The following is a 22454-nucleotide window of genomic DNA, read 5'->3' as shown; positions in this document are numbered from 1 at the left end:
CTGCAATGTTTCCTGTCGTCCAGGTTGGAGGTGCTGTGTTTTTTTTGGGGGGGGGGGGGGGTCCCTTCTCCAAACCCCCATCACCATCACACTGTCCCTCCCCACACATCCCCAGCAGCCTGGCAGCATTGCCCTGAGGCTCAGGCCGGGGGGGGGGAGGGGGGGGTAGGTGGGGGGGCAGGGGGAGAGCAAACTTCCTAAATGTACTTATGTGTGCATGCTCATGCAGGTGCATTTATTCATTATGTATTACTGACTTTGTGTGCGTGTGTAGACCTTGGGGGGGGGGGGTGTATATGTATTTTTGTATATAAACTTTCTGTAAACACACACACACACACACACACACACTCTCTCTCTCTCTCTCTCTCTCTCCCCCTCCCTCCCCCTCCCTCCCTCTTACTTACTTCTAAAACTTTTTTGTATACACAGAAAATAAAACCCAACAAGAAGCCCCCCCCCATGATAATAGAAGTAGAAAGTAAGTCACATATGTACTCTCCTCCTGTCCTTTGACAGCACTACTGCAATTGTCACAGCAACAATGGGTTCATTTTTCCATTAGAAAGAAAAGAAAGGTCACATCATAAAAATAAAAAAAAAAAAAATCAGTCTCCACAAGACCTATAATAAATTTAGAAACCAAACAACAACGAAGAAGATGTAACAGCACTCGGGGGGGGGGGGGGGGGGGGGGTGGTGGGGGGAGGAGAGAGACTCTCTGCCCAGACAGTGCAGTCCTGGCTTTGCAAGCTGGTGCCCGTCTAATCACATCCTGTTCCCCCCCCCCGGCAAAAAAAAATTTGCATACTCTTTAGCTATCTGTTCAGCACATTTGCAGTGCTGCCCCAGCCTTTCTGCGATTATGCTGGTCTGAACAAATCACTTCAGTTCTGGGGTCAAACTAGCCAACTCTCAAGGAATGAGCTGGAGTCATCTTCTTTGCTGCGTCCATGTTGAAGCCTTTTGTAATAGCATGTGATGACCTTTTTTTTTTTTTGACTCAGGAAAGCAGAGTGACTTTGAACATTTTTTTGAGCAAAAAAAAAAAAAAAACCCTTGGTCTTTTTTCTGTCAGTGCTGAATCACCGCCTGGTAGCACACTCAGCATTTTCAAGGATTAAGTACTACTTACTGCTGCTTCTTAAGCAGGAAAAGTAGTTATAACAGAAGGGCTGGAAGAGGAAAGAATCCTTGAAGGGGCATTCAAACCCTGTCTAGTAGTGGCTAAAAATGAGAACCCCCCCCCCCCCAAAAAAAAAAAAAAAAAAAAATCAGAAGATGCTCCGAGGCGTGACAGCACAACATTTCTTGTAACAGAGCACTGCAGGGCAAAGGTGTGTTCCCCTCCCTTGACACAAGGGAGGGTAATAATTATCATCATATGGAGTGGGGGGGGGGGAGCTATTCAGTGCAGTTTCCTGGCTGTGGAAGACAAAAAGCTGTGGCAGCAGCAGGCTCGTCACATAGAGAAGAGTGCGGTGAGAGCAACCAGTCAGAAGTGATCGTTGGCACAATTTGAAACGGGAACATACCATCATTTGTTTGGGGACAAGGTGTTGAAACAGCTTTCTAAAGCATAAGTCCAGATCTTGAAACCAGTACGGCATCAGCTCTGAGTTAAGAGTTACAGGTGTTGGTTGGCATTGCAGGGGAAAAAAAAACCTCATTTACATGTTTACTCATTCAGCTACCTTACCCTGTTGGTACTAAGACATTCAGCTGTGTGTTACAATGCAAAAGCCTATTCTCGATCCACCCTAAGCTTTTTAATTCAGCAGCTCTTTAATGATGTAGTCAGCTCCTAGCTCAGAAGACTGAATGGCACCATGGGCTTAACCAAAAAAAAGTGTTATAGTCAAATAACATCTACTGCAACTCCTAGCACCCTTTTAAATAAAGCGTGAATGACAAAAGTTTAAGAAAGATGATTTTTAAGAATGCATTTAATAAATAAGGATTTCTCAGTACGGCTTTCATTGTAAAACTTTCAGTTAAGTTACTGTTTTATTAACAAGTTGTTGATCAGTTTAAGCAAGTGATAAATTAAAAAAAAAAAAAAAAGAGTCATTTTTGTATGGTAGTCTTCCAACCAGCCATACTTAAGCAAACATACCGTGTGTGTGGTATCTCTCAGCGCACACCCACTAGGTCATGGCAACGCAGCAGGGCAGGTTAAGTTTTTGTACCTGTAAACGTTCAGAGCAAGAGGCAGGCAAGATGCTACATCAGTTCTTAAATTCGCCCCCCCCAAAAGACTTGCCAATAGAGTGCACATTTTAAACAGGAGATAGAAGAAGAAGAAAAAAGTATGGAATTTTTTTTTCCTCCTCCGTAAATGGACAGTCTAGAAATAAGTCTTACAAACAACAGACTGAAACAATGCATGAGAAGACTTAGTCATGGCAATTTCACTGGAGCTTTATTGCCTCCGACTGGTAATGAGAGGGATCGTAAGGAGTTACATTGGAACTTACAGAGATATGTAAATGATGTTCTTTACTAAATATAATCTTGAGTTTAAGTGTTTTATGTCAGGGCACTTCTAATTTTGTACATCTTTAACGTATAAAAAACAGGTTACAAACTTCAGGTGTTCACCTTTTTCTTTCCCGACATTTGGCAAAATTAAATTGATCCATTATGGGCAGATCATCAACTTGAGGACATAAAGCACTTATGAATTAAAGCAATCCAAGTAAGCAACTGTCTGCATTCTTTGAAAAAAAAAAAAAAAAACCAAAACAAACAAAAAACAAAAAACACACACACACAGACAAAAACAACCCCACACAGATATATAAAGGAAAAAACACATGGCCACACCTGCGCACTTTTCAATACAAAATATTCCCTGCAACCAGGCATTTTGTCCTTAGAACACCCTGTTAAATCAATGTTTCTTGCAACTTCAGTTATTCATTTTGAAAAACTCTAAAGATGCCATCATAGCACAAATAATCCTTTTCTGCAACATAATTAGTCAAAGTTTTATGTCCTGTTTTATAATTACACAGTAATTATAAGCGTATAGTACCAAACTGATGACAACACTTATTTTGTTGAAAAGGTCTCACGTTCAAAAGGAATATTCTTTAAAACATCACGGCGTTACGCCACTAACCAATATCAGACTTTCGGAGGGACGAGTCCGTATTGGGATAAAAAGCTAGTTACTTCTCATCTCAAAACACAGCATACTCAAGCTAATCAATGTGAAACTGTACCAAAACCCTCAAGACAGAAAACAGCACGCATATATACTTTGCAGAGCTTCCCCCCCCCCCCAAAATTTCAAGTCCCTATTTATATTTACACAAAATTGAAAAAGGAAATACTGAAAGCAGCAAAACACACATTTTTGGCATAGCCAATTCCAGTAGCTGGAGTAAGTCTGCAACATTTTTGTAGACCTGTATTCTTGAAATAAATGCACAACTGGATTTTCTTAAAAGGGCACTGCTATGAGGGCAGCTAACCTCACGGTCAACTTCAAGGCATACGAGTAAAATTTTCAGCAGTTTCTAATAGTCAATTTTTCCCTAAAACATTCCTAGCATCTGCATAAAAGACTTCTGCTCTTTAGCGCAAGGTCCAATCGCTCATTTCAAAAATAATTCCGGCCTCAACGCGGGACTACTTAGAGGATGGACTCAAACCTCTATCCTTACTCATAACTACAGTCTTCTCCCCCCCCACCTTTTTTTGGTGGCACTTGGTATTTCCCAGAACGGTATTTATCTCAAGAAAACAAATCTTTTCACAAGTAACTAAGTGAGGAGTAAAAGAGCACATTTAGCAAGAAAGCAGCTCTTCAAGAGCTCTTGCGCGGTTAAAAATAAAGAAGAATCACATCCGATAAAACCTGCTTTGAACAAAACAAAACAATCGAGTTACATGTAGTGAGAAGTAATGGTGGATCAACAAAATAATTTAGGCAAACAAAGCCAGTGTAGTACTTTATAGCCAATCCGTGCTTTTGGGGGAAAGCTTTTACTCTTAATTTCTATATTTGGCAACCACAGTGATATGTCAATTTAAGGAAAGCTCAACAACATAGGCCATTAGAAATGGGTGTCATCCATAACAGCAGTACCTACATGTTATAAAGATTTAACTTGTGTCTCAGGATAATCATTTCCAAACCCGGATTCACATCAATCTCATCACCTTCTCAAACACCAGGGTCGTTCGTTTCTTCATACCTCAGCCATACAAACTCCATGTCTGCCTTTACAATACTGTATTGCGTAGGAAACGTTTAAGACACAAATTGAGAATATTCAAGTTTTAGATTTCCACAGAAATGAAAAACCTCTCCTAGACAGGCAGATCAGCATTTCAAAACTGTAATGAAAGCCCATTCCTTAGATAACAACCTAGAGAATATTAGATTCTATCATTACGCACGCAGCTCATCTCAAGGACGCTCACTGCAGGCTGACTATAGCATTACGCACAGGTGCTGTAAGTGCACAGTAGTTGGGTAGTACCTCGACTGTTTTCAGTCAGTCGATGTACAATCAAACCATTCAGATAGGCACCTGGATACCCCAATATATCAACAATTTGGGTTCGGTTGGTTATGTCCGCACTTGTTTTTATCACATACTCAAAACTCACTTAGACAATACCTGTACTTTTCCCAAAAAGAAAAAAAATATCGGACCCAGTACACTTAAATATATCACTCTTACAGGAAGTGCTATCCGTACAGTCTTTGCAACTAGCCCCAAGTGTATATTTAAGGATTTTTTTAAAAAGTGTTTTCGATGTTGATCTGTGTAATTCAGATGCCGTACAACAGTCGTCTGATGATAACCAGCATTGTGCTTTATGTGAAACCAGAAACCTCAAAATAACTATAAAGCTTCTAAGACTTATGGGAGATGAAACTAGGATGGTCCACATTAAAAAAAAAAAAATAAAATAAAATCCATGATGAAATCCACAACGTTGGAATTTTAACGGGCAAGAGCGGTCCAGACTAGAAGAAAAGCCCAAACCACCGGTCGAAGAATGAAATACGATATGGTCCAAGATGTATCCTTAAGGTTTGTCTCAACCCTCAGTCATACTGTGAGGATTGATCTTCAGTTCAGTCCAGCCAGCAGAAATTGACTGTGCAATTTTCCATTTCACGTATTTGTACAGACTATGTACACTCTAGAAGGGTCCTTTAGTGCTACACTGTCGTACTTTTTGTCCCAGCAATTTGAGGGCGTGCAAATTCCACAAAGTCATCGATAAGAACTGGCCATGCCCCTAAAAGAAAAAAAAAAAAAAACACAAAAGCCCAGAACATACGAAATCAGGTCAACAAAACATTTCGGTTTAAAAGCTTCGCATCCAAACAAGTTATTTCCTATCCCGTCTTGACTGAGTAAAGTTTCAGGCAAAAAATTATCATTCACTGTAATTGCCTGAAATTTAGGGGCAGGTTAAAGGTTTCTCCTTCCCTTAAACCTAGTTAGTACACATCCAGGATCACACTTCCACCATACCCTCCACCAAAAAATACACGCTAACAGAAATTTTACCAACGAGCTGTCCTCTTGCTGGAACCAGAGCTCAAACTTGGTCCCCAGCACGGCAACAGCTGCTTAAAAACTTCTGAGCGTCGTCTGAAGAAGCCTATGCTCTAAGCCGCAGCATAGCGTAGCGCACGACGACGATTTCGGCTCAAAATACGACTTCATACGAACGCAACGCTCATCTGTTGGAATCTGCACGCGTAGCCACATTCGAAAACAGCGACGTGCACTTTTACAGCCAGCGCCACAGAGGACCGGTACTGAACTATACTTACTCCTCCATATTCCTTATCCAGAGGTAGTTATAATGCATACCAAATATTCTACGTATTTACGGCAGCGACATCCAAAGAGGTTCACGTGAAGGTTTAAAATAATAGGTTTTTAAGCAATTTAGAATTAAAAAAAAAAACTGTCAAAGAAATTCTTTAGTCTTTCTAAACCACACTGACTTAGTCTGGGCAGCAGCCCATTTGCTTGAAGATAAGGGAAAGAGAGCTGCCCATACTTATTAAATAAAGTTGTAAAAGTTCACTTCCCCCAGCCTGGAGGAACCAGAAGTTTACAGTTTCCTCCACCCAAAGTGATCTGCTGCAAGCAATCAAAGGTAACTAGCTGCTCTTGGCTACAGATGGACTGGAAGAGGACGGATCACTGCAAGAGTTTAGAAGAAACACCTTTTGTAGAAAATAACTTTTGCCTGGTAATCCCTATATGCTGCCAGCCTCACTGCAATATCACGAAATAACTGATAATCTTCTCATACATCAAAACAGCCTCATTTAAAAAATATTCTCAGCTAAGACATGCAATAACCAGGGGACCTCCGTGCAAAAAAAACCCAAAACTAAACTAAAAAAAACACACACAAAAAAACACCCACCACACGCATATGCCAGGAACCAATTACTTTTTTGAAGATGCCAAGAACTGCCCTCAAAGAGCATCTGTGTTTTTAACAGGAGAGATGTCTCTGCCTGTTTCACAAAGAAGGAGTTAGCATCTCGATTTAGAAAGAAGGAAAAAAAAAAAAAAAGAGGAGAAAAAAACCCACACAAACAGGGCTTTAGGAAAGTATCTGCATTTCTTTTTTAAACCTGCAGTAATAAAGAGATGATAACAACATGCATTAAGGTAGTTCTTCCAACTCTGGACTTGACATCATCACTGATATTCTGTGTTCATGCTGTTATTAGAGAGCTGTGCCAAAGCAGACGCACAATGATAAACGCCACATAAAACACAGTAACAAGTTCATAACAGAAAATGGAAGCGGTTACCTTCCTCGTCATAGTTAGACATATCATCTGCTATCATCGTACTAAAGTCTAGAAGAAGGTTCCAGGTGTCCTTAGGTATTGATCTTTTATGATGCTCCTACGTTGAAGGGAAGAAAATTTGTATTTGAAGAACATTTTAAAAATCTGTACGCACTCATCATTATCATCTCAGACACACCCATATTCCCAAAGCCTCTCTCTGTCGTACACACTGCAAACCGTAGGACCTGGGACCTGTGTCAAAATAATCCGTCTCATCCGTTCAGAGACGCAGACATATTTATCTGTGATGGTTTGAAATTAAATCGTTATATAAACCGGACTGCAGTAAACTTACCAACAAAAATTTGTTCCACAAGTCTAGAAATTTAAATCTTCCATTAAGTACTAAATTCCAGTAGGCAATGGCCATTTCTAAATCTGCAACATATAAAATACGTTACTGTTAGAGACAGGCATTTCCAATATATCATCTGCACAGCTATCTTAACGCTACGATGAACCACATACTCGTAACGGTGAAAAGTTAATCTAATACAAACATGCTCTTCGATCTTTTGCAAAAGACGACCACAGAGAAATAGCGTTACACGAACACTTTTTTGATTTCGATACCACCCGTGGAATACAGAGACCTGAAAACTGCCCATATTGAGATTTAACATATCCAAAGCCACCCACAGACATGTCATATTCTTTTCGCTATCTAACAACACCCTATGTGCAAGTCAGTAAAACTCTTATGCCTAGAACCGCTACTGACTTGAAAATAAAAACGCACAGTATTGGCAGCACGAGCTGCGGAAAACATTTCTTTTTAGAAGTTACAATTCACGGAAAACCAGCTTTTTACAATTTCATTTTAGAGCAATTTTGTTACAGGTTTTAGCTTTGCATGTTTACATCTTCAGTCAGATTTCCCTCAGAAAAATTCTTTCACTAACGCCTGTGGAGCGGGTGGCTGGTTCCTCTTCCCCCTGCCTGCCGGCCGCCCCCCACCCCTGTCTTCTTCAGACTGACACCTGTGAGGTTCTCGATCGTTTTGATTCACCTTCTCTGGGTGACCGAGAAACCGGGACACCACACTCCAGGAACAAGAACAACCCGCTGCCCGGCAGGTCCTGCGTGCCCCTGTTAAAGAGTCTGCGGCTGGAAAGCGGCAGTTGCGGCCCAGGGCAGGGAAGGGCACCGGTCAGCCTAGCACCTAAGGGAAAAAAAACCTCCCTGGCATTTGCCAAAGGCTAAACGGACACGCGGTTATTGTTTCTTAGTCACATCCTGTAACTCGTCCGTTGATAAACGAAACAAAACCACACGCGCATCTCAGCTCGCTACCTGGCGCGATCTCTACTACCAGGAATCAATGAGGACCTTTTTAACAGAACATCTTACGCCTTTCTACAGTCTATCACATCTCCTCTTCCACAAACAACTGACCAATTGCACTTTCAAAAATAAAACAAACTTCCTTCCTCTACAAAGGCCAATATGCCTCTAAAAAGGGGGAGAGGAGGATATTTGAGGTGAAATCTGTAACAAATAAAACACGGCCCAAACTCGGCATCATTAGGGAAAAAACAGAACGTGTTTTGCGGGGGGGGGGGCTATGGGTGGTTTCTGATTTGTTTGATACAGTTGAAATTAAAAGTTCTCCTCTAACAGCGTAACTGCATTATAACGCTTCCCGAAAGCGTGAACAATAAAACACACAGAGGATTTTCCATCAGCTTCAAGGGTGCAAGATTTCACGCAAAAGGTGCAAGTTTGAGGCCTCAAGAAGCAGGTACAACTTGAACAGAAGTCACAACCGGTCAGTAAAAACACTGCATCCGAAAACGGCAACTTGTTACAAATATAAAGGTTAGGTGCTTCTCTTCAACAGAGGATTCAGGTACAAAACGCGCACTTCTGCTTTCAGCAAAAACTTTTCTAAAAATGAATAGATACCAACTTCAGATTAAGCCGATCAATTCCTTGAGGAAACAGATTGGAAAACTAAGCTTATTTTACTTGTGATGCATTAATAATAGATATATGCCAAGCATGCAAAGTCATCAGATCTCTGCATATTTTTAGTGTTTTATAAACCAACGCTACAAAAAAAAAAAAAAAAAACAACCCTGCGCGTTTTGACGTGCCTATTCAATTATCACGTTATTCCTGAGGCTTCAGCAAAGCCCTTAAAACAACAAATCGCGGGAAGCCGTGACCTCAAACTCCTTCAAGATGGAATCGAGGCCAGACATATAAAGCAGAAAGACCTAACAGCGTAGGAAGAGACTGCATACGCTGTAATTTTATACACTCAAGACATTTAAGAGTAAGGATGTATTTTACGTGTTCAAAAGAAAAAGTAAGACTGCTTGGGAAAGTCCTCCTTAATTGATAACACAGAACAAAGTACAGGTCAAACACGACAGTCTCAAACCTGACTCTGTGTTGATGAGTGCTACGCAGAGAGGCAAAAGAGAAGCAAACGACGTTTGAGATGAGCATCAGCTCAGAGGTATTCAAGTGATACACAAATATCACAGGAAGTTTTTTAAGACGTGTGCAGTACTTACATGGTAGTACAGAACCATGCAGAAGTTACGCAGTTCCAGAACCGTGCCTAAACCGCTGTACAACGTTTGGAAGATTACAGACCGATATACATTAAAAACAAGTTGCAAGTTTCTACAAGCAATTATTCACACGCTCCAAAATTAAATGCCAAAGCAGGAGCACTTACTCTTTAGCACTGCACTTCCCCTGATATTCTTTTCCTTCAGGGTTTCCAGAGTTATTCTGCCCTATCACAAATTCATGCCTAGAACTGGGTGCTTACTGGCTTTGCGAGACACAACCAAAGGGAATAAGCATTCAGATTTTAAGCTTAGTTCTACACCGCTTTCAGATCCAGACTAAAACCTCACTCTACGTATGCGCTCCATGGACCTGAGATAATCACACTTTCTTTGTCACTGTTAGAGCTTAGTCTGCATAAAGAAGCTTTAAGATAAATGAGGAAAAAAGTAAGAGTCAGTTTTCCTCCTAAATCATTTTTACTGAGCTCTATTGCATCTGGGATACTCAGTAGACTCATTTCTATACAGGACTAAATAAAATCGGAAGAAGAACGTAACAGTCTTCTCTGTAACTCAGAAATACAACGAAGACAATAAGAGGTAAGTAGTAAACAGAACAGTTCTGAAGCCTTGAGAAAAATTAATTAAAACCTATACCATTTATACCTATATTATATATCACAATTTCATTTTTACCAAACGACAGGGTTTTTGCCAAAGGCTTACTTCTTGTGTAAAGCTATTTAAAGATTAAAAGTGCTATATAAACGCTAAACGTTAACAGCGGTAACCTGAAACCGCAATCAGATTGCAAAACTGATTCCACGCTGGCACTCTCCACAACCTAACCTCCAGCCTCTCTCAATTCAGTTACTGTTCACTTACGTTTTCCTTGGTGTGGCAGGGGAGAAAAAAAAAAAACACACACACACACAAACAAACAAAACACAACAAAAAAACCCACGACTTTCTACATAAAATAAGATTCAGCCCATGCATTTATTTGCAGGATTCATATCTGGCTACATGTATAAGCGCATGCATTTTTAAACAAAGTTTAGCAATGCTCTTTTAGCTTCTTCAAGGACAAAGAGAGTCACAATTCAGTTAAAAACCAAAATTCAGTTAAAAACCAAACCAAAAAGCAGGAGCACAGAAAGACGCTCAAGAACGACACGGATTCATAACTAAGACATGGCGCTTCTGCTTATTTATCTTTCAAAATGAATTTTAGGCCAAAAATTGGTCCACATACACAAAGGCACAACAGAAGCAAAGCAAAACGCTTGTGCGCTTCCACAGCACGCGACTGCGAAACTGGTGAGTAGCAACCACTTCAAGGCGTTTTCATCGGTGAGCAAAAAACACTTGCAAGCTGCGACAAAGAACTTGCAGGCTGTTTAGTATTTTATTTCTTCTCAAAAGCAGAACAGTTAAATTAAGCATTTAATAGCTGCAGACTCATGAAATACTAGTTATGGTTCGCATCTCCATTTCACTGTATAAAAAGGACTTATGTACGTTTCTGACTTTACACAGGTCTGTCACGACACAAAGCTTATGCGTTCTGGCTAGTTTACACTACTGCTTGAAAGAAATTTTGTTCCTCTATTTTGGCTGGTTTGAATAGACTCACTTACAGCTTGTTAATTTTTTTCCATCAAAATCACATTTTTTTCCAAAAATTATTTTAAATGAGCAATTCTTGCGTTTCACCTATTATGCTAATGAAAAACACAATCAGCAAAAAAAAAAAAAAAAGCTCTGAAACAATGGGGGAAACATCCACTCGCTGAGCCGAGGGAAAAAAGGCCGCGGGTAGGCATGTTTTTACCTTATCAAAGAAACAACAACAAAAGCCATCCAGCCCAGGATACAGCTATCTGTTTGTCCTGTTCTCATTCTACTTTGCAAACATGCGTTTACATGTGTTTCTGGTCTCGTAAGAGACTTTGTACAAGTGTTTTTACACATTAACCAGTTTTACAGCTTAAATTCATCCTAAAGGTGAAAATTCCATTAATCTGTCCATTGCTGCAAGTTTTATGCGGTCTAATTACATCTTTACCATAAGGCCATAATCTACTGCCTTTACGTACAACTGTGCACCCACTTAATCAAAGAATAAACCCTCCCATGTAAATTTGGGCAGTCTATGCTAACGACGCAGGCATTTCAATCAATTTGAAAATCCGACAGTGACACCATAGCCGACTTTTCATATCTACCTTCCACAACCGTGAGACATGTTTTATCCCAAGGGCGGTTATCTGAATTTCAGACTTATCAGATCATAATACTTTCACTTACCCCTTTAAGCAAATGCTTCCCATATCTATGCACAAGTGTTGACTAGTCAGCATACTTACCTAAACCTTTCTGTCCTGGATTCTTTGCAAAGTTGAAAGTAAACTGATAAAAATCCTTAAATCTTCCTGGCTCTTTCAATTCTTGTTCCATCTTGGGAATCTGGGCCTTTAGTTTTTCTATACTGTCACATCTGCATTTTAAAAAGCAAGTTTATTTGTGCATCAGTCCTTTTGCCGTTACATACAAGACACAACTTTTAAAACCTTTTGTAACCTTTTTGTGGTCAGCACAGTAGGATTATAAAAGCAAAAGTCGAGAAGCCCCTAACTAATCTGCGTTTATACATCCATTTCATTGCATCGCTGTTATTTCTTCATGGTGCCAATTGCATATACCAGCTGATAAACCAAATCCTATAACATACAGAAAAACGGGACAAAGGCAAGACAGTCACGTTCCCATCAGGCAAAAAAAAAAAAAAAAAAAAAAAAACACCCAGCTATGCTGGACTGTGGACCAACACCCTCATTTTACCTACTTGCGTAGCTCTACGGCAGCCAACTGAAACACTCACGCAACTAAGGCGACTAGCGCTCAAACCCACGTCCCCGTTTTGGGTCGCTAAGCATCTAGCGCACCGATAGCACGTGCATTTTTACACGGGCACACAAGCGCTACTCGACTCTGAAAAGTCTCTAAAGCTTGAATACTCTCAAAACATTCTGAAAGGACAACGCGATTCTAAAATCCCCAGAAGAGGACTGTTTCACTGGACGTTCCTATTTTTGATATTAGATTACACCTATTGCACACTTACCCCAGCTCCGTCATTCCATCCATGAATTCCAGCTTTGAAAACTCGCACTGTGTTGCGGCTCTGAATTTCCACGCAATGATGAGTACAGTAATGCTGGCTGGATCAAGTGCCAGATCATCACAGAACTGCTGAATACCATCTATACCAATTTTATTTTCGTCTTGAGGATCTTTGAGATAAGAGTAATTATTAGGCAAAACTCCTCAGACTTTTGGAAAAACTAGTATTTCTTCAACAAGAGCTTTTAAGGGAAAGCACAGCTTTTCATGAAGTAATTTCTGGGATAAGCCCATAGAGTGAGCCCATTTTTTAAAAGCAAAATTAAAGCAGTATTTTCAATGGTTACGCCTCAACACTCAAGGAAATTACTGCACTAAAGCCTCCTGTACAATGACGCTTCTATGCTATTTTCATTGAGAGACAAAAGCATCACAAACATTTGTTCTCTGCCTAACAATATGCACGATACTCTGATTCATTCCAGACAGAGAGCCGCGGGGCCCTTTCCCACTAGCGCGCTTAGTTCTTGGCATCTTTGGCAAGACTGCCGATAAGGGTAGCCCTACAAACAATACTGCCATAGCGACAGGTCCGTTACAAGCTGCGCTGATGCAACTAAGCAAATCTCCCCGTAAACTACTATATTGACATGACTTTTATGCATTTTCTGGCATCACCAGCATGCATGAGATTAGACAGGGGGGTAACCTCCAAGAGGAAAGCTACGTTGCCTGATTACCAATTCCAAGTCAGCCAGTCAGTCCTCCTCTTTCCATGAAGGAGTCAACATCTGCTCTGGAAGTGAGATGCTCACATTGCAAGTGCACTAACAAAGATCTACTAACGCAAGCCAGCAAAGACTTCAGGAAAATGGTATTTAGATTATGCACACACATGAAAGTCGGCACAAAACGTAGCACTCATTTTTAGATTTTTAAGTGCTAAAACACTGACTTTGTTTTATTGTATCGAATCCACCTTAATGTTCGTGGTAGGATAAAATCAGTTGAACGCTGCTGGTAAAACGGGGCGGAGGGGGGAAAAAAAAAAGACTTTTTCTGTTCTGCTTGTAACCGTCTGAAAATAAGCAAAAGGTGAATAAAAATTAACGTAGAGTCCATCCTCGGTATAGGACTTTTCACTTTGTAAGAGAGCGAGGCCCGAGTAATATGCCTCCCCCAGAAAAATCACCAAAAATCCACATTCACCACTACACTTAATCGCTGCACATAAAACTCCAGTTTCGGACCTTGTTCTCGTACAAATGTACCTAACTTAAGTTTACATAAAGCAACTGCACATAATCCTTGCAAAAACAGGGCCTTAAATATATTTTGACTAGTATTAGTAGGTATGGAAAAACAAACTTGAAAAAAATCAGTTAAAATTTCCAAGTACAAGAACACAGCTGCAACAGAAGACTGTAATTAAGAATATACACAAGTAGGAAAAAAGGCTTAGAAATCCACCGTGCTTACCTTTGTATCTGTTATATAGCTGTTCTAACTTCTTTCTGTCCAACGATCCTTTTACGCTCTCTCGTATATAAAGTTCAGGATTTTGGAAAAAGTTGTCTGTCGCGACATCTAACTTCCAGTCATTTTGAGACAGACAACTCACTGCTGTCTTTTCACTAGATTGCGTGAAGACCATAAACTGACGCACTTTATCTTTCTGTGACGATTTCAACTTGTTCTAGCAAAAAGAGACAAAACACTGAACTAGAAACGTTTTACCGTGGGGGGGGGGGGGGGGGGGGAAAATCAGTACCTTATACAACTACTATAATTTTCCCCAGCAATTACATTTTCTTCTACTAACAGACATTCAGATCAACACTTACTCTCTTACTTTACAAAATCAGCTAAATCAGAAGATACATACTTTATTTCATTAGACATGCAAACAGCTTATTACGCATCAGATGCGGTCAGACTGAAGAAACCGCTGGAGAGGTTAAAAGGATACATTCATACTGCTGGGCATACTATAGCACTAGGTATGCCAGAGCGCATTTTTGACAGTATGCGCCCTACTCTGCAACTGTATTTCAATCTTGCCTTCATTCTAGGTACTTCACGTTGCAACAAAACCGAGTTAAAACATCACAGAAATCAAACGTGCAACAGGAATGCCCATTTTTACCTGCAGTCACGTAAGTTAAAAAAAGGGTATTCCTATCGCATATTTGGAGATGTAACCGAAAGCCGTAACAGATTCATACACAGCTCTCTGGGGCACCTTTCTATTTAAACTAATTCCCCCCCACCAAAAAAAAAAAAAATCATAATGCGATAATTTTTAGTGGTACACCTGCAAAAAAAGGGGCGATCAAAATGCCTACCTAAAGTTTGGGGCTACCAACACATTTGATAGATTAATTGCTTCAACATAAGCAGCAAACATGAACGCAAACTGAAGAAACTGTCACACCGAAGGGGCTGAGGCCATCTAACAGCTTGCCGTCACCGAAAGGGTCGCTAGCATTCATTCGGTCCCAGCTTGCTGAATTAACAGAAACGTATTCCCTCCACCCCAAAAGCACAGAGGGAAACACCAAGTAGCGCAGGAAGAGGTGCGAGACCACACGCCAGGCGCAGGATCAGCCCTCTTGACGGCAGCAAGGCGTTAGGCCAGCTCGGCCACTTCAGGGAAGTCCGCGCCGAAACATCTCCGATGACTTATTTCGAGATTCTCACTCGGAAGGTGCTCAACTCCACCTCCCTAACTTACAAAACATTCCTGTGAAGAGGCATTGCCACCGCTGCACAGGTGCGGGACCCGAAGCTCAAAAAAGGTATGTAATTTTACCTAAGATGCCAGGGGGGTGGCAGGCAGGAAGGGGGAGAAAAGAGAGGCATTAAAGAGCCAAGGTGAGAACTATGGAATTCTAGGCCCCATGCTCAGACCAAGAGACACCTACCTCTCTCCAAGTGCAAAACGTCATCCAGAACTTGCTGCCAGTAAGTTACCAGTAGAGAGCAATTCCTAAGGCTATTTTTGATGAAGGGAAGCACACCCAACAGTTCAAAGATATAAGTTACATGAAACCGTAACGGCTAATCCAGAGAAAGCAATCTCACAGCACCTGCACTAAATCCAAATCCAGCTCTAGGAATCCTAGAAACCAAGATGCAAAAATCCTAAGGCTTATTTTGCGTCTCAATCATCAGCTTCCTCAAACCAGCTCCACGCAACCAGATCGCTGCACGACCACAGACTCAGCTGTACTACATAGATCAGAGTCACACTTACGACCCGAGCTTTTCTGGACAACGCCGACACCTTTAATCATTAGCTCCCCCCTTTTTTTTTTTTTTTTTGGAATATATGTACATAAGCATGCATAGCCCTTTTTATAGCGAGTATTCTTTAAATTCTCAAGAAAGAGGCTTTGTGATGGCCTAAGCAACATACTCTGGCAAGAATAAACTCTAAAAGCTATGACATAAAACAAATAAGGTCAAGGAAGAGATTTACAAGCGCTTCAGCCCTTGGATGCTGAAAACCACAAAAGACAGTGGGTTTTGTCACAAAGTCAGCATACGCCTTCTTAGATCAAAAAACCTGCAGCTTAAATCACTTTTCTGATAAAACTTACGTCCCATAGAGGCACATGACATATTCCTATGCTTGGGGTTCCCTAAATGATAGTAGCAATATAAAACCTTTGTAAAAAAACAACACTGAATTTGGCAAGAGCCAAGCAGTTGATAACACGTAAGTATGCAGTACAGCGTTCTGTCATATACTAAGATACAATAAATCACAGTGTTTAGCCATCATCGTCTTCTGGACCACCTGCATCTTTTAACTGGTCGAATATGAGTTTATTTTTAGTGAAGTCCCAAAGCCCTTTACATTTGACGAGCGTTTCCTCGGGAGCCTGCCAATGAGAACAAGACACCCCACACTCTAAGCGAGTGGACAACTCTTTATAGGCCTACTACGGGACAGAAAGAGATGAAATTACTGCTGAGTTTTTATTATCCTGTTATAGCTCTTATTTCATCGCATTAAAAAGCCACACTTCCAGCAGGAACCAAAGTGCAGCTCCAAGCCTTCTGCACTTTTAAGAGCTATTTCTAGAAGCTGGGCTCTAACAGCCTATTATTGTTTTAAATGTGCCATCTAGAAGCCACAGCACCCTATAACCTTTAATCCTGTATTCATCAGACAACAAATACCTTACGCTGCAATCGCTGCAATTGTTATGTGCTGTAATGTGATACAACCCATTTAAAATACCTCCACTTTAACACTAACTAACAGGGAAGACAGATTTTTACCTAATAGATATTTTCTTTACTCTCTCTCTATATAGATAGATAGATAGATAGATAAAAACCAACAGAAAACAAATGAAACACCTTCTAATAAGTCTTATTCTTGGGGCAAAGGGAAAGGAAAAATCCAGATCCAGATCTTCTAGCCTTTCATCAAGTTAGTGTGCTATTCAAGCTACCTCTTGTAATGAGGCTGTCATAAGAGACAGAACGTGAACTTACTTTAAAAGCAGGTTCGGAGTTAACTGCACTAAAGGGAAAGCCACGTTATGTAGATTCATAAGACTACAATAATTACGTCTTGCCAATGATTTTCTGATTCTAGAATATCACCGGTAACATGAGAATTTGCCTCCCCCTGTACCAAGTACCAAATTTGATCATTCCGTTTCAATAACCCGCTTTTGACAGTGACTAGTACCAAATACTTCAGTGAAAGGTACAAATTGTTTTCCCCCCCTCTTTTCTGGCCTCAGACTGAAACTTCCCCAGTCTTTAGGAAATACACTGCTAGAACTGATTTGCCAGCTCTGACTGTAGAAGATTACAAGGAAGAACAACTATATACTCAATTTTTAGTCACTTCAGATTCAAAGATTAACTTTACACACTGGTCACTAACACTTGCTGGAGAGCTAACAGCCATATGGTTAAAGATGAGGGCCCCGCTCTACTGGATAACGTCCACGGGAAACAACAATATCCTTCGTCCCACACTGCTCGGGCTGCAGAACCCAGGATTCCTACCAACACGCTGTTCTTGGACTTTGCTCAAGGGTTACACGCGACTGCCAGCTAGACTAGCAGCGCATGATCAATTTGAAGAATCCCCGCCCAAAATTCCTTCTGCCCCCCCCCCCCACGCCCCAACTGGCATTCACACAGTTACTTCTCCACAACGAAGACTGCTTTTCACCTGCCCCTCCCCAGCTGCTGCTTACAGACGACCCGATTCTTGTTACTCTCCCGGCTAACGCTAACGAAAGGAATTTGAACTGAAACCTGAACGACATGACATCCGTGCTTTTGTCTCCGTCAGGACTCTTAAAGAAAAGCCTGTTAAGTTCTCATGCACGTGACAGGTAAAAGCCTTTTCTAAAATAGTATCAACCTCCGCGAAGTCTAGGCTTTTACACTAACTGCATTTAAACCTTAGCAAGGGATCTGGCTAAGGGAAGCATCCTTGTGCTTGCAAAGGATCCCATAACATCAGCTCTAATACAGAGTAACTTCTCCAGCCTGCGCACAGTACACAGGGTGTACGTAATAACCTCACGGATATGACTGTCAGTCTATCGAGTCTTTATAAACACACAAATGGTCAAAAGAGTATTTCTTCCTTCTAGTGTCCGAAGGATTCCACGTTGGAATACATCCATCAAGCCAACACACAAGATACCCGCAAATAATCGTGAGGTTTACTGCCCGCGTTCAACAAATACACGGCTGAAGCTTAAAAGGCAAAATCATGACTATTTCTTCTTTGTTTGAAAAGAAAATAAGAATTAATCATGACTTATTTCTGTCAGACGCATATGACTACGCTGCGTTACATTTTAATCCACCAACCGCCATATGTCCGTACTACACAAACGAATGCAAAATCCAAGTTAAAGGCAAAATAATTAAAGTAAACACAGTATAAACAGGCATGCCCTTCCACTAAATTCTATATTCTACAGCAGTTTTCCGAGAAGAGGACATGCAAAGGAAGATGGTAAGGACATTTTTAGGCTATTTCAAACTGAAGTGAAACCTATTTGTTTGCAGCGGACCAGAACAAAATCTGAACATTCACAAGGCCTACTGAGACAGGCTATCCAAAGAAAGGGCACGAGCAACACAAAGTTGCTTTTTACATCCTCCAAAATTCTTTTAATGGATATAATCATTTCAATACTCGCACGTGGGTAGCGAGTCTTTCCTGGAAGATAGCAGCAAAGCTACCCAGAAGAATGAAGTAGCTCTAATAGCGCTTTAAGGCGATTCATGCTCGCCTGACAGGGCTTTTTCAATTTTACCTCCCTCTCCCCGAAAAAGGGGGTGGAAAAAGGCACAAAATAAAGCTGTTCAGCATTCTTAACTTTGGTTCGGGGGGGAGCTCTATTCAGCCATTAGAAGCTGCTTTCAGAGATTATATTTCCATTGGCACCATTGAACAGCACTAAAATATCAAGAGCTACATAATAAATTTCACACCTTGTTCTCAGAGCAGTTCATATTCCTGCATGATTTTTCCATGGCTCTAGTTACAACTGATTTCACAGTACAAGTTCAAAGGGTTCTCAGGGAAGCTGGGAGAGGAAACAAGATCACGCACCATCTTGCCTAACCTTCGACGACCCAGGCCTAAGCATAGCGCCAAGATTCTACAAGTTTTGCTAGAGGAAAACCAAAAACAAACATTTAGTGTCAACAACCTACTACAGACATGAACAAGCACCGTGTGAAGCAGCCTAGCAGAATTGCTCGTTGACTTAAGCACCACGTAACAACGTCGTAAGAACTAGAACAACGTTACAGGAGACGGTCACTTAAAAATTTAGTATTACAAGAACTCCAGCTTCCTGTCACGTGAAGTTTATTATAACAAACTATGCATTTATCGGCATGGAAAGATTCTTCACAGAACACAAACTGGACAATACAGTAGATAACGTAAACAAAGCTTATAAGGTTAGCATTTGCCTCTGGATAAAGATACAAATACCTGTTTGTCTTGACTATCACACATGGTCCTACATCAACTAAATCATTCGGATGAGTAAAGCGAGCAGCTCTGCCGCTCAGGGAGGATGGCTCAGAGCATAACCGGTCAGCTCGCCGCCAGCAACTGCGGCTCGAATCGTCATTTGTCCTCAGGGTCCGCGTGGTGAAGTGGCATCACACCAACAGATAATGGTCAACGGAGACCACTTCGACTGGGGGTGTTCAGCTCAAAGGTAAACGTGGGCCGGGAAGAGGGACTGCTATCAGCGAGCCACAGACTGCAGCCAGGGTGGCCCCCCCGAGAGCTTGTAAAGTTTTTAGCTAAATGGCCAGAGCGAGCAGTCAGCCAAACGGGCTGCCCAGACGCCTTCCCTTCCAGGTGTCGGACAGAGACAGGTCAAAGCTGAGAAACCTCTGTCCCAAACGCAGCCACTATACTAACACCGTTGAGGCCGAGTTGGAGCCGGCAGCGCTCCGACTGGTGGTACTGCACGGGCCAGTAGCGGCCAGGCCTCAGCTGCAGGAACCGGCTGCAGCTGCTGGAAGGTCCAGCCAGGACGGTAGAGCAGACGGGCAGAAAAATGGGACATTGAACCTTGCGCTTCTGGATGGAGATCTCCAGATCTCTACGACCAAATCGCCCCACCCTTTGCCATAATTAGATAGAGGATTTGGACATACAGGTACAGAACCTTATATCAGGGCACCAACACCAATTCAAACCTGTATTTCTAACTTACATAAGCTGCAGCCTGTCATTGAGTCCCGCTTCAAGGTCTATGTCATCCTTTCACCTGGATGCTGGCTGGGGTCAACAACCCAAACCTAGAAAACACCCGTTGGCACAGTGCCTAACAACTATGCTTGGGGCCAAGACTAGAGTATTCAGACATTCCCTCCAATCTGATCAATACCAATCTATCAGTATTGGTCCATAGAATATATTTTCTGGTTCTTCTCTCAAGTACCTTCAAGAAGACTACGCAGACAGGCTTCTATTTGTCACAAAAAGCTATTCTTCAGCAAGCTCTGCCTCACTATTACTACTATATTGTGATTTATTAAAGCATTGTTCAGTTTAGATTTCTACACATATAGCCAAAAATCTATGCACATACAACACATCAACTGTGTATGTTTTGCACACCTGCACTTGGTATACTGAGAGACAGCTCCAGGTGATTTTACAGAAAAAAAGGTCTTCATGAAGTTCCGGGTAACATTACTAGAAAAGTGTTATTTGAGACAACCCCAGAAACTGCAGAGTTACAACACGATACCTACACAATTTGAACTTAATCCAGACTTCACTTTCAAGCTCCCTTAAGAAATCAAACAAAAATCTACATCGAACTGTTAACGTAAAAATTGAATCGGTAACAACAGTGACAAGTTTATTAGAGGTCTAAGTACTACACTACTAGTTTTAAACCTGGCTAACCAAATGTTACGTTGAAATAACGCCATTTATTAGAGATGCCGTTTTCATTTTTTTTCGATATACGCTATCCTGCTTACCAGCATAACTTTTGAACCAATGTATCTACAGCAGCAGATCTTAGACTCCCTCCTGCACCCTGACGCGCTGCTCTAGGAAAGTTGTTCTACTTTAACCGTAGCGACGTCGTTAAAGCTGTGCAGCTCCTGTATACAGGGAAGGCCTAAAAGCCTGACTATAAACACATCCACTTGGGTGCAGAAGACACTGTGTGCAAGAGACTGACTGGAGACTCCCTCATTTAAAGCTAAGATTGTTTTCTTCTTTTGCAAACAAAAACAAGAAGTTTTATTCCAGCCACCCTGGTTTCCCTCTAGGCAAAGGCAGAAAGGCAGCAGATTGGCAAGCCCAGGGAGCAAACCCTCAGCTACGGGGATAAAAATTTTATGGTAAGAAACACCAGACAGACCAATCTTCCTCCATGACACTTATGTGCACAGGACCCTACTAGAAAACCACAAAGCCACGACCTACAAACTCTCCAGGGGAATTCCAGCTCCAGAAGGTCCAAAACACCCAGGTTTCCCAGTGAACTAACACCGCTCAGTGCGGCCAGAGCCGCTCAGAAAATCGCCCGCTCGCACCTGGCTCTGAGCAGAGCCCCGGGGGCCGCCGCCGCCGCCCCGTGCCCCCCGCGGGCGCGGACCGCACCGCGCCGCTCCGCCGGCCAAACAACCCCCCCCCGCCCCCCCCCGCGGAGGCGCCCGGCCCCGCCACGGCTCGGGCAGCCGCTGCCGGCCGCCCGCAGGCCCGGCCGAGCCGCGCGGGGGCCAGGCCGCCGCCGGCCCCCGGCGCCCCCCTCGCCTAGGCCCCGGCGCCGCCTCCCCCGGCGCGGGCGGCCGCGGCCCTCCCCCGCCCCAGGCCCCGCCAGGCGGGAGGGGGCGCCGCAGGGCACCGGCCCCCCTTCCCCCTCGTTCCCCTCCTCGCCCCGGCCCCGCCGAGCCGCTCCCGCTCCCGGCCCGGCTCCGCCGCGACTAGGCCGCGGCCGGCCCTGCGCCGGCGGCGCGGCGGCTGGCGGGGCGGGCGGGCGGCGCGGGGCCGAGCGGCGGCCGGCAGGGCGCTCACCATGTTGGGGGCTGTGCGGGCTTCTTCCCCTCCCGGCTCCGGCGCAGGCTGAGGGCGGCGGCGGCGGCAGCAGCTTCCTGCGGCGGCGGCAGCTCGCGGCTCCTCACGGGCCCTTCCGCCGCCTCCCGCTCATGCGCAGTGCGACTCGCGGCCGCAGCCGGGGCCGGCGGCGCTGCCCGGCCGCTGCGCGGCGGGCGGGGGCAGCCCGCGGCCCGGCCGCCCTTCTCGGCGGGCGGCGCTGCGGTGAGCGGCCGCGGCGGTGGCGGAGCCCGCGGGGCCGGCGAGGGCAGCGGGCCTCGGCGGGGCGCGGGGTCGCCCCGCACCGGAGCCTGCCGGGGAAAACCCCTGTTTTCTCCTCTAAAGAGCGAAAATTGAAACTTTTGGGACG

General features: G+C 43.1%; 1 protein-coding gene across 1 annotated transcript; it reads right to left on the bottom strand.

The window, feature by feature from the left end:
* Nucleotides 1-2400: 2400 nt before the first annotated feature.
* DCUN1D1 (defective in cullin neddylation 1 domain containing 1) lies at nt 2401-22253 on the bottom strand. Its single transcript, XM_068953661.1, has 7 exons — nt 22067-22253; nt 13987-14203; nt 12509-12677; nt 11751-11881; nt 7152-7234; nt 6815-6911; nt 2401-5265 (listed from the first exon to the last, which is right to left on the bottom strand). The coding sequence occupies exons 1-7, from the start codon at nt 22067-22069 to the stop codon at nt 5186-5188; spliced, it is 780 nt and encodes a 259-aa protein (XP_068809762.1). The 5' UTR covers nt 22070-22253; the 3' UTR covers nt 2401-5185.
* Between the last annotated feature and the right edge of the window lie 201 nt (nt 22254-22454).

Source organism: Struthio camelus, chromosome 9 (genome assembly GCF_040807025.1).
Source record: "Struthio camelus isolate bStrCam1 chromosome 9, bStrCam1.hap1, whole genome shotgun sequence".
Lineage (NCBI taxonomy): Eukaryota > Metazoa > Chordata > Aves > Struthioniformes > Struthionidae > Struthio > Struthio camelus.
This window is presented reverse-complemented; position numbering and strand designations above follow the sequence as displayed.